This window comes from Salmo salar, chromosome ssa02 (genome assembly GCF_905237065.1).
Source record: "Salmo salar chromosome ssa02, Ssal_v3.1, whole genome shotgun sequence".
Classification (NCBI taxonomy): domain Eukaryota; kingdom Metazoa; phylum Chordata; class Actinopteri; order Salmoniformes; family Salmonidae; genus Salmo; species Salmo salar.
This window is the reverse complement of record NC_059443.1, coordinates 74,992,628-75,008,621: the sequence shown is the minus strand read 5'-3', so window position 1 is coordinate 75,008,621 and position 15,994 is coordinate 74,992,628. Positions and strand designations below refer to the sequence as shown.

At 46.0% G+C, this 15,994-nt stretch overlaps 1 protein-coding gene across 1 annotated transcript; it reads left to right on the top strand.

The window, feature by feature from the left end:
* The first annotated feature begins 817 nt into the window (after nt 1-817).
* On the top strand, nt 818-12,592 carry LOC106592810 (basement membrane-specific heparan sulfate proteoglycan core protein). Its single transcript, XM_045709978.1, has 8 exons — nt 818-1,013; nt 7,797-7,943; nt 8,182-8,316; nt 10,297-10,463; nt 10,957-11,161; nt 11,742-11,921; nt 12,025-12,291; nt 12,449-12,592. Exons 1-8 carry the CDS (start codon nt 965-967, stop codon nt 12,451-12,453), a joined length of 1,155 nt encoding a protein of 384 aa, XP_045565934.1. The 5' UTR covers nt 818-964; the 3' UTR covers nt 12,454-12,592.
* The last annotated feature ends 3,402 nt before the right edge of the window (nt 12,593-15,994 follow it).

Below are 15,994 nucleotides of genomic sequence, written 5' to 3'. Positions count from 1 at the left end.
GTAGGTTAGGTTCCATTAAGATTCACTTTCGTTGACGTTGATACCTTCGACGTTTACCTCAACTTGGGTGACCTTGAAGGAGACGGGAAGGGTTCGGGTTAAACGCGTTTGACTCCGCCCACATTGAGCCCGGCCCTGACGTTTGACTCCCCTACATTGAGCCCGTCCCCGAACTGTACACTGCAGTCAGGGGCTTCTCTCCCTATTGGTCTCTGGTAGTGCGTCGCCCTCTAGAGGACAAACTGACACCAAACCAAAATAGTTGAGAGAGAGAAGCTGTTCTTATCTAGCGATGAAGTCAATACAACATCTCTGATATGATCTTGTTCTTTTTGTTTCCAGTTTACTCACAGGTTGTATTTGTAACGATACAAAATTCAGACTCCTTTTGTGGCGTTATTGAATTAATTTTACATATGAAGAATACTTAAAAATATATGTTATTAATTCATAATATAGTAACGAGTGAAAACTTCTAGGCTACAATCCAGTACATTATAATGTGACCTATCTGAGTAAATATCCAACAGCAGGGCTGGTTCTAGGATGACACAGGCAGACATTTCTTGTCTGTTTCTGAGCTAATATCCTGAAACTAACTGCCTGCCTGCCTGCCTGCCTGCCTGCCTGCCTGCCTGCCTGCAGGTGCCTGCCTGCCTGCCTGCCTGCCTGCCTGCCTGCCTGCCTGCCTGCCTGCCTGCCTGCCTGCCTGCCTGCCTGCCTGCCTGCCTGCCTGCCTGCCTGCCTGCCTGCCTGCCTGCGTAAGCTAAAGACACAAATAAGTAAGGAGGGAGAGAGGGGGAGGAGAGACTGGGAGACAACACACAGCAGGAGACTGAAGACCAGAGAGAGAGAGACAGAGAGAGTGAGAGAGGGAGTGTTAGAGAGGGGGAGTGTTAGAGAGAGAGATGGGGGAGAGAGAGGGGGGTTGTAGGACAGGCAGAGAGGGATAGTTTTGTGCAACATGGATTCCTCCACAACAGCACTGCTCTTTTGTTCTCTACTCTGGACAGGTAAACTACAAGCTGCTTCTCTCTACACTACAATGCAGAACATGTTATTAAGTCATTTACGGGGATAGTTCAGAGATATATTTTTTCAATGTGTGTTTCCTCATCTTGAAAGCAGTCTATAGACAAGGCCAGGAAATAAATATATAAATATGTTAAATTGCGGCACTATCGCTTTTAAGTGGGTATATATTATTAGCCCTAAACTACTTTAAACTTTCTACTTTCTAAAAAAAGTTTGGGATTAGGAATAAAGTAATAAACTAGTGTTGCGATGGTTTACAATTCTTAATCTTAACATAAAATGTTTCTCATAACTTTAAATGCACGGTGATACATTTCCTTTTTTACTGTAGATGTGAATTTATAAAACAGTGTTAATATCATGTCCCATGGTCTAGTCTAGCTGAGTCATGGTCCTATCCAGACCTGAGCTGCATGTTGTCTCTGATTGGATGTTTGCTCTGGGGTGGCATTTGTTTGCTGTTCTCCCCACAGACCACACTGAACACTCACAGTCTGCCCCTGTGTGTGTGTCTGTGTGTGTGTGTGTTTGGTGTGAGTGTGTGTTTGGTGTGTGTGTGTGTGTTTGGTGTGTGTGTGTTTGGTGTGTGAGTGTACGTGCGTGCCTGCATGCCTTTAGATGTATACCTGTCAATGTGGACATGGTCTATATTACTCTCTATATGTGAATCCTGTATATGCACGAGTAGCGTGTGTGTATGTGTGTGTGTGTGTGTACGTGCTTGTGTGTGAGTGTGAGTGTGTGTATGTGCTTGTGTGTGAGTGTGTGTGTACGTGCTTGTGTGAGTGAGTGTGTGTTAACTCATTGAACCCCCCTTTGGGTGGAACCCTGTGCTCCCTCTTGCATCGGAGGATGTCAATGACTGGTGTGTGTCTCTCTGAGTGTCTATTTCTCTCTCTGTGTGTGCATGTGCGTGTGTGTGTCTGTGTGTGCTGTAACCTTGTCTCTTCTCTCCTACAGTGTGTGTTTGCGTGATATGTGTGTGTGTGTGTGTGTGTTACTTTGTATTGATTTTTTTATTTTATTTCACCTTTATTTAACCAGGTAAGCTAGTTGAGAACAGGTTCTCATTTACAACGGCGACCTGGCCAAGATAAAGCAAAGCAGTGCGACACAAACAACAACACAGAGTTACACGTGGAATAAACAAGCGTACAGTCAATAACACAATAGAAAAAAAAGTCTATATACAGTGTATGCAAATGGCGTGAGGAGGTAAGGCAATAAATAGGCCATAGTAGCAAAGTAATTACAATTTAGCAGATTAACACTGGAGTGATAGATGAGCAGATGATGATGTGCAAGTAGTGATACTGGTGTGCAAAAGAGCAGAAAAGTAAATAAAAACAATATGGGGATGAGGTAGGTAGATTGGGTGGGCTATTTACAAATGGACTATGTACAGCTGCAGCGATCGGTTAGCTGCTCAGATTGTTGATGTTTAAAGTTAGTGAGGGAAATATAAGTCTCCAGCTTCAGCGAGTTTTGCAATTCATCCCAGTCACTGGCAGCAGAGAATTGGAAGGAAAGGCGGCCAAAGGATGTGTTGGCTTTGGGGATGACCAGTGAGATATACCTGCTGGAGCGCGTGCTACGGGTGAGTGTTGTTATCGTGACCAGTGAGCTGATATAAGGCAGAGCTTTACCTAGCAGAGACTTATAGATGACCTGGAGCCAGTGGGTCTGGCGACGAATATGTAGCGAGGGCCAGCCGACTAGAGTATACAGGTTGCAGTGGTGGGTGGTATAAGGGGCTTTGGTAACAAAACGGATGGCACTGTGATAGACTGCATCCAGTTTGCTGAGTAGAGTATTGGAAGCTATTTTGTAGATGACATCGCCGAAGTCGAGGATCGGTAGGATAGTCAGTTTTACTAGGGTAAATTTGGCGGCATGAGTGAAGGAGGCTTTGTTGCGAAATAGAAAGCCAATTCTAGATTTGATTTTGAATTGGAGATGTTTTATATGAGACTGGAAGGAGAGTTTACAGTCTAGCCAGACACCTAGGTATTTGTAGTGGTCCACATATTCTAGGTCAGAACCGTCCAGAGTAGTGATGCTAGTCGGGCAGGCGGGCAGCGAACAGTTGAAAAGCATGCATTTGGTTTTACTAGCGTTTAAGTGCAGTTGGAGGCCACGGAAGGGGTGTTGTACGGCAATGAAGCTTGTTTGGAGCTTAGTTAACACATTGTCAAAAGAAGGGCCAGATGTATACAGAATGGTGTCGTCTGCGTAGAGGTGGATCAGGGAATCACCCGCAGCAAGAGCGACATTGTTGATAGATACAGAGAAAAAAGTCAGCCCGAGTATTGAACCCTGTGGCACCCCCATAGAGACTACCAGAGGTCCGGACAACAGGCCCTCCGATTTGACACACTGAACTCTGTCTGCGAAGTGGTTGGTGAACCAGGCGAGGCAGTCATTTCAGAAACCAAGGCCATTGAGTCTGCCGATAAGAATACGTTGATTAACAGAGTCGAAAGCCTTGGCCAGGTAGATGGAGACAGTTGCACAGTGCTGTCTTTTATCAATGGCGGTTATGATATCATTTAGGACCTTGAGCATGGCTGAGGTGCACCCATGACCAGCTCGGAAACCGGGTTGCACAGCAGAGAAGGTAAGGTGGGATTCGAAATTGTCAGTGATCTGTTTATTAACTTGGCTTTCAAAGACTTTAGAAAGGCAGGGCAGGATGGATATAGGTCTATAACAGTTGGGGTTTAGAGTGTCACCCCCTCTGAAGAGGGGGATGACCGCGGCAGCTTTCCAATCTTTAGGGATCTTGGATGATACGAAAGAGAGGTTGAACAGACTGTAATAGGGGTTGCAACAATTGCGGCGGATAACTTTTGAAAGAGAGGGTCCAGATTGTCTAGCCCAGCTGATTTGTACGGGTCCAGGTTTAGCAGCTCTTTCAGAACATCTGCTATCTGGATTTGGGTGAAGGAGAAGCTGGGAAGGCTCGGGCGAGTAGCTGCGGGGGGTGCGGAGCTGTTGGCCGGGGTTGGGGTAGCCAGGAGGAAAGCATGGCCAGCCGTAGCGAATTGCTTATTGAAATTTTCGATTATCATGGATTTATCAGTGGAGACAGTGTTACAGTACCTAGCCTCAGTGCAGTGGGCAGTTGGGAGGAGGTTCTCTTGTTTTCCATGGACTTTAGTGTCCCAAAACCTTTTGGAGTTAGAGCTCCAGGAAGAACATTTTTGTTTGAAAAAGCTAGCCTTTGCTTTGCTGACTGACTGCGTGTATTGGTTCCTGACTTCCTGAACAGTTGCATATCGCGAGGACTATTCGATACTATTGCAGTCCGCCAAAGGATGTTTTTGTGCTGGTCAAGGGCAGTCAGGTCTGGAGTGAACCAAGTGCTATATCTGTTCTTAGTTCAACATTTTTTGAAAGGGGCATGCTTATTTAAGATGGTTTGGAAATTACTTTTAATTAAAGAACAACCAGGCATCCTCGACTGACGGGATGAGGCCAATATCCTTCCAGAATACTCAGGCCAGGTTGATTAGAAAGGCCTGCTCACAGAAGTGTTTAAGGGAGCGTTTGACAGCGATGAGGGGTGGTCGTTTGACCGCGGACCCATAGCGGATGCAGGCAATAAGGCAGTGATCGCTGAGATCCTGATTGAAAACAGCAGAGGTGTATTTGGAGGGCAGATTAGTCAGGATAATATCTATGAGGGTGTCCATGTTTACGGATTTAGGGTTGTACCTGGTGGGTTCCTTGATAGTTTGTGTGAGATTGAGGGCATCTAGCTTAGATTGTAGGATAGCTGGGGTGTTAAGCATATCCCAGTTTAGGTCACCTAACAGAACAAACTCTGAAGATAGATGAGGGGGAATCAATTCACATATACAATTATCCGCCAAAATTGTTGCAACCCCTATTACTAGCCTGTTCAACCTCTCTTTCTTATCATCTGAGATCCCCAAAGATTGGAAAGCTGCCGCGGTCATCCCCCTCTTCAAAGGCGGTGACACTCTAGACCGAAACTGAAATAGACCTATATCCATCCTGCCCTGCCTTTCTAAAATCTTCGAAAGCCAAGTTAACAAACAGATCACCGACCATTTCGAATCCCACCGTACCTTCTCCGCTATGCAATCTGGTTTCCGAGCTGGTCATGGGTGCACCTCAGCCACGCTCAAGGTCCTAAACGATATCATAACCGCCATCGATAAAAGACAGTACTGTGCAGCCGTCTTCATCGACCTGGCCAAGGCTTTCGACTCTGTCAATCACCGCATTCTCATCTGCAGACTCAATAGCCTTGGCTTCTCAAATGACTGCCTTGCCTGGTTCACCAACTTCTTCTCAGATAGAGTTCAGTGTGTCAAGTCGGAGGGCCTGTTGTCTGGACCTCTGGCAGTCTCTATGGGGGTGACACAGGGTTCATTTCTCGGGCCGACTTTTTTCTCTGTATATATCAATGATGTCGCTCTTGCTGCTTGTGATTCTCTGATCCACCTCTACGCAGATGACACCATACTATATACATCTGGCCCTTCTTTTGACACTGTGCTAACAAACCTCCAAATGAGCTTTAACACCATATAACACTGCTTCTGTGGCCTCCAATTGCTTTTAAATGCTAGTAAAACTAAGTGCATGCTCTTCAACTGATTGATACCCACACCCTCCCACCTGACTAGCATCACTACTCTGGACGGTTCTGACCTAGAATATGTGGACAACTACAAATACCTAGGTGTCTGGTTAGACTGTGAACTCTCCTTCCAGACTCACATTAAGCATCTCCAATCCAAAAGTACATCTAGAATCGGCTTCCTATTTTGCAACAAAGCCTCCTTCACTCATGCTGCCAAACATACCGTCGTAAAACTGACTATCCTACCAATCCTCGACTTCGGCGATGCCATTTACAAAATAGCCTCCAACACTACTCAGCAAACTGGATGTAGTCTATCACAGTGCCATCCATTTTATCACCAAAGCACCATATACTACCCACCACTGCGACCTATATGCTCTCGTTGGCTGGCCCTCACTACATATTCGTCACCCAACCCACTGGCTCCAGGTCATCTATAAATCTTTGCTAGGTAAAGCCCCACCTTTTCTCAGCTCACTGGTCACCATAGCAACACCCACCCGTAGCACGCGCTCCAGTAGGTATATTTCACTGTTCATCCCCAAAGCCAACACTTCCTTTGGTCGCCTTTCCTTCCAGTTCTCTGCTGCCAGTGACTGGAACGAATTGCAAAAATCACTGAAGCTGGAGTCTTTTAATCTCCCTCTATCTTTAAGCATCAGCTCTCACTGTACCTGTACACAGCCAATCTGTAAATAGCACACCCAACTATCTATTATTACTTACCCTCTTGCTCTTTTGCACCCCAGTATCTCTACTTGCACATCATCATCTGCACATCTATCACTCCAGTGTTAATGCTAAATTGTAATTATTTTGCCTCTATGGTCTATTTATTGCCTATCTCCCTACTCTTCTACATTTGCACACACTGTACATAGATTTTTCTATTGTGTTATTGACTGTACATTTGTTTACGTGTAACTCTGTGTTGTTGTTTTTGTCGCACTGCTTTGCTTTATCTTGGCCAGGTCGCAGTTGTAAATGAGAACTTGTTCTCAACTGGCCTACCTGGTTAAATAAAGGTGAAGTAAAAATAAAAAGGTGTGACAACCACATCACAGTCGTAGTCATTACATTCTCCTCAATAAAGAAGCATTCAGAGCTAGTGGGGGTGTGTGTGAGTGTTAGTTCTCAGAAATCATTTTATTTTGGTGGGGGAGGTGATTATTTAAGATATTCTTCGAAGAGGTAGAGTTTCAGATGTTTTGGGAAGATGGGCAGGGACTCTGCTGTCCTAGCTTCAGGGGGAAGATGGTTCCACCATTGGGGTGCCAGGAAAGAGCTTGGACTGGGCTGAGCAGGAGACCAAAGGTGGCAGAATGGAGTGCTTGGGTTTGAGCATAGCCTGAAGGTAGGGAGGGACAGTTCCTCTTCATGCTCCGAAGGCAAGTACCATGGTCTTGTTTTGGATGTGAGCTTAGACTAGAAGGTAGAGGAGTGTGCAGAGGAGCGGGGAGATGTGGGAGAACTTGGGAAGGTTGAACCAGGCAGGCTGCAGCTTTCTAGATAAGTTTCAGGGGTTTGATGGCACAAGCGGGGAGCCCAGTCAACAGTGAGTTGCAGTAGTCCAGACGGGAGATGACAAGTGCCTGGATTAGGACCTGCGCCACTTCCTGTGTGAGGTAGGGTCATTCTCTGTGGATGTTGAAGAGCATGAACCTGCAGGAGCAAGTCATTGCTTTGATGTTTGCAGAGAACGACAAGGTGTTGTCCAGGGTCACACCAAAATTCTTTACACTCTGGGCAGGGGACACCTTGGAGTTGTCAACCGTGATCACAGGTCTTCCCCAGGAGGAAAAGCCGCTCCATCTTGTCAACGTTGAGCTTGAGAAGGTGGGCCGACATCCAAGCTGAGATATCTGCCAGGCGTGCAGAGATGTGTGTCGCCGCCTGGGTGTCAGAAGGAGGGAAGGAGAAAAGTAGTTGAGTGTCATCCACATAGCAATGTTAGGAGAGACCATGAGAGGATATGACAGAGCCAAGTGACTTGGTGTAAAGAGAAAAGAGGAGAGGGCCTAGAACTGAGCCCTGGGGGACACCTATAGAGTGTACGGCAGGGTGTGTGTGTGTGTGTGTGTGTGTGTGTGTGTGTGTGTGTGTGTGTGTGTGTGTTACTGATCTATCTCTCCCTCCTATCCAGTATGTGCCCAGGCCCCAGTAGTATCAGTTGAGCCCAGGTCAGCAGGGGTCCGGCTGGGGGAGTCGGTCAGTTTCCGCTGCCGGGTGGTCAGTGGGTCACAGCCCGTCCGTCTGGAGTGGAAGAGAACCAACAACCATCCACTGGCAGGTGGGGCTCTGACCACACATATGCAAACAGGCAGACAGACACACACAGGCACGCACACACACACACACACACACAGCCCTTGAATGGTACTCAACTACACAATAGCTGTGACACAATGTTAAATGGACGGTTTATAAAAATGTGATGGTTGAACTGGTTTTAACTGGTCCTAACCGATCATAAGTGTTTCTAGATGGTTCTCACTCGTTCTAACTGGTCCTAACGGCTCTTTCCTTAGATAATGTGAAGATCGGCCCGGATGGTTCCGTGCTGACTGTTGCTAACACCAGGAACGGTAACCAGGGGCAGTACCGTTGCGTGGCAACTAACTCTGTGGGCCGAAGCACCATGATGGCCTCACTGACCATCAAACGTGAGTGGCCATCCCTAACCCAGAGTTAGAGCTCTAGGGAGGGGCAGGGCTAAGGGGAGAAGAGCCCCAGAGATAGAGCTCCAGAGAGGGGCAGGGCTGAGGGGAGAAGAGCCCCAGAGATAGAGCTCCAGGGAGGGGCAGGGCTGAGGGGAGAAGAGCCCCAGAGATAGAGCTCCAGGGAGGGGCAGGGCTGAGGGGAGAAGAGCCCCAGAGATAGAGCTCCACATGTAGCGTCAGGGTAGGATGGAGAAGGGTGTATAGTGAGAGGTACCAAGAGGGCTGTAGTTATAGTAGTTGACATGTAGTGTCAGGGTAGGATGGAGAAGGGTGTATAGTGAGAGGTATCAGGAGGGCTGTAGTTACAGTAGTTGACATGTAGGTCAGGGTAGGATGGAGAAGGGTGTATAGTGAGAGGTACCAGGAGGGCTGTAGTTACAGTAGTTGACATGTAGTGTCAGGGTAGGATGGAGAAGGGTGTATAGTGAGAGGTATCAGGAGGGCTGTAGTTATAGTAGTTGACATGTAGTGTCAGGGTAGGAGGTGGAAGGGTGTATAGTGAGAGGTACCAGGAGGGCTGTAGTTATAGTAGTTGACATGTATGTCAGGGTAGGAGCAGGAAAGGTGTATAGTGAGAGGTACCAGGAGGGCTGTAGTTATAGTAGTTGACATGTAGTGTAAGGGTAGGATGTGGAAGGGTGTATAGTGAGAGGTATCAGGAGGGCTGTAGTTATAGTAGTTGACATGTAGAGTCAGGGTAGGAGGTGGAAGGGTGTATAGTGAGAGGTATCAGGAGGGCTGTAGTTATAGTAGTTGACATGTAGTGTCAGGGTAGGATGGAGAAGGGTGTATAGTGAGAGGTATCAGGAGGGCTGTAGTTATAGTAGTTGACATGTAGTGTCAGGGTAGGATGGAGAAGGGTGTATAGTGAGAGGTATCAGGAGGGCTGTAGTTATAGTTGTTGACATGTAGGGTCAGGGTAGGAGATGGAAGGGTGTATAGTGAGAGGTACCAGGAGGGCTGTAGTTATAGTTGTTGACATGTAGGGTCAGGGTAGGAGATGGAAGGGTGTATAGTGAGAGGTATCAGGAGGGCTGTAGTTATAGTAGTTGACATGTAGTGTCAGGGTAGGATGGAGAAGGGTGCATAGTGAGAGGTATCAGGAGGGTTGTAGTTGTAGTAGTTGACATGTAGTGTCAGGTAGGATGGAGAAGGGTGTATAGTGAGAGGTATCAGGAGGGCTGTAGTTATAGTAGTTGACATGTAGTGTCAGGGTAGGATGGAGAAGGGTGTATAGTGAGAGGTATCAGGAGGGCTGTAGTTATAGTAGTTGACATGTAGTGTCAGGGTAGGAGCAGGAAAGGTGTATAGTGAGAGGTACCAGGAGGGCTGTAGTTATAGTAGTTGACATGTAGTGTCAGGGTAGGATGGAGAAGGGTGTATAGTGAGAGGTATCAGGAGGGCTGTAGTTATAGTAGTTGACATGTAGTGTCAGGGTAGGATGGAGAAGGGTGTATAGTGAGAGGTATCAGGAGGGCTGTAGTTATAGTAGTTGACATGTAGTGTCAGGGTAGGATGGAGAAGGGTGTATAGTGAGAGGTATCAGGAGGGCTGTAGTTATAGTAGTTGACATGTAGTGTCAGGGTAGGATGGAGAAGGGTGTATAGTGAGAGGTACCAGGAGGGCTGTAGTTATAGTAGTAGACATGTAGGTCAGGGTAGGATGGAGAAGGGTGTATAGTGAGAGGTACCAGGAGGGCTGTAGTTATAGTAGTTGACATGTAGTGCAAGAGTTGGAGGATCATTCTTCATATGGTTGGAACTTGAAACGTCACTAAATTAAACTTTTGGTTTGCATACATGTATCTGTCTGTGTACCACCTGAAGAAGTGAAAACCACACTCAACCCTCTCCTCTTCTGTGTGTGTTGTTTGTGTGTGTTTTGTGTGTGTGTGTGTGTGTTGTGAATGTCCTCTCGCCTCAGATTCCCCTAAGGTGCGGGTGACCCCGGCAGGGCCCCTGCGAGTCCGGCTTGGTGAACCTGTAGCTCTGGAATGCCACGCCACAGGTAGGCCACGCCCCTCCATTACCTGGCAACGCCACGGAACACAGCTGGTAACCACAAAGACCGAGGACACCAGTACACTGAAGGTCAGACGATCTGCCCGTACACCTACATACAGACATGCTGTACACACACACACACACACACACACACACACACACACACACACACACACACACACACACACACACACACACACACACACACACACACATACCCACACACACTCATACACACGTACTTGTGAGGACTTTTTGGGGACCAAAAATTGATTACCATTCAAAATTAATATTTTCATAACCCTAAACCTAACCCCTAACCCAAATTCTAACCCTTACTCCTGAGCCTAAAATAACCTTTTTACAAGTGATGACTGGCAAAAAGTCCATACTTCTCCGAATTCTTGTGAAGACTTCTGGTACTCAGAAGTTTAGTAAAATTTGTACACAAACACAGACATACAAACACAGACATACACACACAAACACAGACATACACAGACAGACACAGACATACAAACACAAATACAGACATACACAGACAGACACAGCTGCCTCCCTCCATGTCCCCTGTCTCCAGGTGGCAGCAGTGAGCTCTGAGGATGCTGGAGTGTATGTGTGTCAGGCCCAGAACACTGAGGGGGTCGCCGAGGTCAAGGTGGAGGTCATCGTTGAGGGCGGCCAGGGAGCTGCCAACGCACCCAAGGCACCCATGGCGACGGTATCCATGGCAGAGGTGACAGCTGTGGAGGGTCACACGGTCACCATGCTGTGTCAGGCCACAGGTAATAATCTGTCAGTCAATCAGTCAGTGAGTCATTCAATCAATAAGTCAGGCAATCAGTCAATTAATCAATCATTTAATTAGTCAGTAAATCACTCAATCAATCATTTAATCAGTCAATTAGTCAATCAGTCAATCAGTCAGTAAATCACTCAATAAATCATTTAATCAGTCAATTAGTCAATCAGTCAGTCAGTCAGTCAGTCAGTCAGTCAATCAATCAATCAATCAATCAAGGATAATAAGTTATCTTATATCAGACAGGCTGTTTCCCCGTTCTCTATATAATCATAGTCCCGTGTGGCTCAGTTGGTAGAGCATGGTCTTTGCAACGCCAGGGTTGTGGGTTTGATTCCCACAGGGGACCAGTATGGAAAAATGTATGAAATGTATGCATTCACAACTGTAAGTTCCTCTGGATAAGAGCGTCTGCTGAATGACTAAAACTAAATCACTACTGTTGACCAGAGCCCTGTGGGACTACTTTATAACCGCATCCCTGTATCTCTCTTTCTTTCTTTATTTCTTTCTCTCTTTCTTTCTTTCTCTCTCTCTCTTTCTCCCCTTCCTCCTCTCCCCAGGTTCTCCCCTTCCTGTTGTCTCCTGGTCTAAACTGCGAGCCCCGTTACCATGGCAACACACTGTGGTGGGTGGAGTTCTGACTCTGACCAGCGTGGGGCGCCAGGATTCAGGACAGTACATCTGTAATGCCACCAATACACACGGATACAGCCAGGCATACACACAGCTAGAGGTGGACTGTGAGTACACACACACACCAACACGCACACACACACTCACACACACACAAACACACATTGACAGGTCATAACTCTCCCCCCTCTTCCTCCTCTTACTCCCCAGCCCCTCCCTACACCACCAGTCTACCAGACCAGGTGAGACTCCGCCCTGGTGACACCCTCCTTCTCCAGTGCCTCGCCCACGGCTCTCACCCAATCACATTCCGTTGGACACGGGTGGGCCGGGCCGGCATGCCCGCAGGGGCGGAGACCATTAAGGATGGCCAGCTGCTGATTGGCCAGGTGAAGTTGAATGACAGCGGGACCTACAAATGCGTGGCGACCAACCACGTTGGTTCCAGCGAGGCTCTGGCGAAGGTCACAGTGAAAGGTGAGTTGTAACGTATTAGGTGAGAGCTGATCTGAAAACCAATCGTATAGATGTAGACTTCTGTCTGAAGATTCTGTCTGAACCCTTCAGAGTAAAATAACAAGTGTGAAATGTTAATAGTCTCTCTCTCCCCCTCTCCCTCTCTCCCTGTCCACAGCCTAAGCCAACTCATCTCCCCTGCGGCTCTCGTCCTACGTCTAATGTTGATGTCACGAACCACACAACCCCCCCCAAGATATGCGTATATAGTGGGGAAAAAAATGTTTCTGAAATAAATTTTGATAAAATCAATAATGGTAAATATTTCGAGATGTTCTCTGATTGTGAATCCCTGATTTCAAGCATGTTTAGCTCAGTTAGCTTATTTACGATTACAGCCTTTACATACATGTTTAGCTCAGTTAGCTTATTTACAATTACAGCCTTTACATACATGTTTAGCTCAGTTAGCTTGTTTACAATTAAAGCCTTTACATACATGTTTACTCCTACTTAGGGTTGCAAAATTCTGGGAACTTTCAATTATACCCGGTTTTCCAAAAATCCTGTTTGGAATATTCCAAATTTCCAACTTATTCCCTCCTGATTCTGGGAATCGTCCAACTGGGATTTGGGGAAAACCAGGGAATTTATTGAAAGTTCTCTGAATTTTGCAATCCTACTTTTGACGTCACTTTAAAGTTCTGCTTTCCACCACATGATGGAGATATTGAGTTAGCTACATGCAAGTAAGCAGACATTGGCCTATAATACACTCAAACTATCAGGGCAAAGTTCTGTTGGATTTCATTCAACTACATGACACATATTTTTATGTGTATTTTTTTATTTATTTAATTTAACCTTTATTTAACTAGGCAAATATATAATGGTAGGCTGGACTAGAGTAGAACAGATCACTGGCACCTGATCGGCCAACCAGTACCTATTCCTGGGTTTTACACACCTAATCGGCCAACCAGTACCTGTTACTGAGTTTTATACACCTAATAGGACCAACCAGTACCTGTTCCTGGGTTTTATGCACCTAATGGGCCAAACTGTATCTATTCCTGTGTTTAAAGGGATGTTTCAAGTCTTTAAAAGAGGAGAGGAGAGGAAGAGAGGAACATTTGCCCTCTATCACCTCTCACACACAGAGAGAGAGAGAGATGGGGGAGGGGGGAGGGAAGAGGGTGGGAGGAAAGGAGGAGGAAGGGAGGGAGGAAAGGAGGAGGGAGCGAGGTGGCAGGGAGGAAGGAAAAGAGGAGGAAGGGCAGGAGGAAGGTGGGGAGGGAGGGAGGAAAAGAGGAGAAAGGACAGGAGGAAGGTGGGGAGGGAAGGAGAGGAATAGGGGTAAAGGGTGTATGGGAGGAAGGTTCAGGAAGTGTGTGTGTGTTTTTCTCTGATGTACTACTTCCCAGCAGGACGTCATAACATAAGAGGCTCTGACTACGTTCCAAATGGCGCCCTATTCCCTACATAGTGCACTACTGCTCTAGGGGCTCAGATGACAAATGTAGTGCACTAAATAAGGAATAGGGTGCAATCTAGGCGGTATTTCAGTGTTTACCTCACAGTCCATTAGAGAGAGTACATCTGTCTCTACCAGCCAGTAGTTACTCAACACATACACACAGACACGCACACACACACACGCACACAACAAACACACACACACACACACACACACACACACACACACACACACACACACACACACACACACACACACACACACACACACACACAGTCCATTAGAGAGAATACATATGTCTCTAATAGCCAGTAGTTACTTGACAGACAGACAGACAGACAGACAGACAGACAGACAGACAGACAGACAGACAGACAGACAGACAGACAGACAGACAGACAGACAGACAGACAGACAGACAGACAGACAGACAGACAGACACGCACACACACAATGCACAGACACACATACCCACGCACACATGCACACATGCATAAGCACATAAACAATCTCTCTCATCCAACACACCCAGGTAGAAGAATGGACTTTGAAACCAGAAACTTATACTGATAACAGGGCTCGCAAACACACACACAGAGACAGACAGACAGACAGACACACAGACACACAGACAGACACGCACACATACACGGAGACACACAAACAGATACACACATATCTACAGACAGACACGCACACACACAATGCACAGACAGACAGACAGACAGACAGACAGACAGACAGACAGACAGACAGACAGACAGACAGACAGACAGACAGACAGACAGACAGACAGACAGACAGACATGCACACACAGACACGCACGAACAGACACGCACGAACAGACACGCACGAACAGACAGACAGACAGACAGACAGACAGACAGACAGACAGACAGACAGACATGCACACACAGACACGCACGAACAGACACGCACGAACAGACACGCACGAACAGACACGCACGAACAGACACACACACAGACACACACACGTACATGTTGATCTGAAATAAGTCCAAACACAAGTCGACATGAGGAAGAAGTTTGGGAGCATCTTTGAATGGCTTGGAAACCCCAGAACACATACAACAGTTTGGGAACCAGTGCATTCGTTTATATTAGGGGTCCAGTAAACAGTACATGCTTAGCTACCCTACTTTCAGAAACATGCCTGTTTACGGCATTCCATTAGAAACATCCCTGTTTACTGTACCATTTCATTAGGAACATCCCTGATTACTGTAGCATTCCATTAGAAACATCCCTGTGTACTGTGGCATTCCAATATAAACATCTCTGTTTACTGTAGCATTCCATTAGAAACATCCCTGTTTACTTTACCACTCCATTAAAAAACATCTCTGTTCACTGTAGCATTCCATTAGAAACATCCCTGTTTACTGTAACATTCCATTAGAAACATCTCTGTTTACTGTAACATTCCATTAGAAACATCTGTTTACTGTAGCATTCCATTAGAAACATCTGTTAACTATAAGCATTCCATTAGAAACATCCCTGTTTACTGTAGAATTCCATTAGAAACATCTGTTTACTGTAGCATTCCATCAGAAACATCCCTGTTTACTGTAGCATTCCATTAGAAACATCTGTTTACTGTAGCATTCCATTAGAAACGTCCCTGTTTACTGTAGCATTCCATTAGAAACATCTGTTTACTGTAACATTCCATTAGAAACATCCCTGATTACTGTAGCATTCCATTAGAAACATCCCTGTTTACTGTAGCATTCCATTAGAAACATCTGTTTACTGTAGCATTCCATTAGAAACATCTGTTAACTGTAGCATTCCATTAGAAACATCCCTGTTTACTGTACCATTCCATTAGAAACATCTGTTTACTGTAACATTCCATTAGAAACATCTGTTTAGTGAAACATTCCATTAGATCATCCCTGATCACTGTAGCATTCCATTAGAAACATATGTTTACTGCAGCATTCCATTAGACACATCTGTTTACTGTAGCATTCCATAGAAACATCCCTGTTTACTGTACCATTCCATTAGAAACATCACTGTTTACTGTAACATTCCATTAGAGACATCTCTGTTTACTGTAGCATTCCATTAGAAACATCTCTGTTTACTGTAGCATTCCATTAGAAACATCCCTGTTTACTGTACCATTCCATTAGAAACATCCCTGTTTACTGTAACATTCCATTAGAAGCATCTCTTTTTACTGTAGCATTCCATTAGACACATCTCTGTTTACT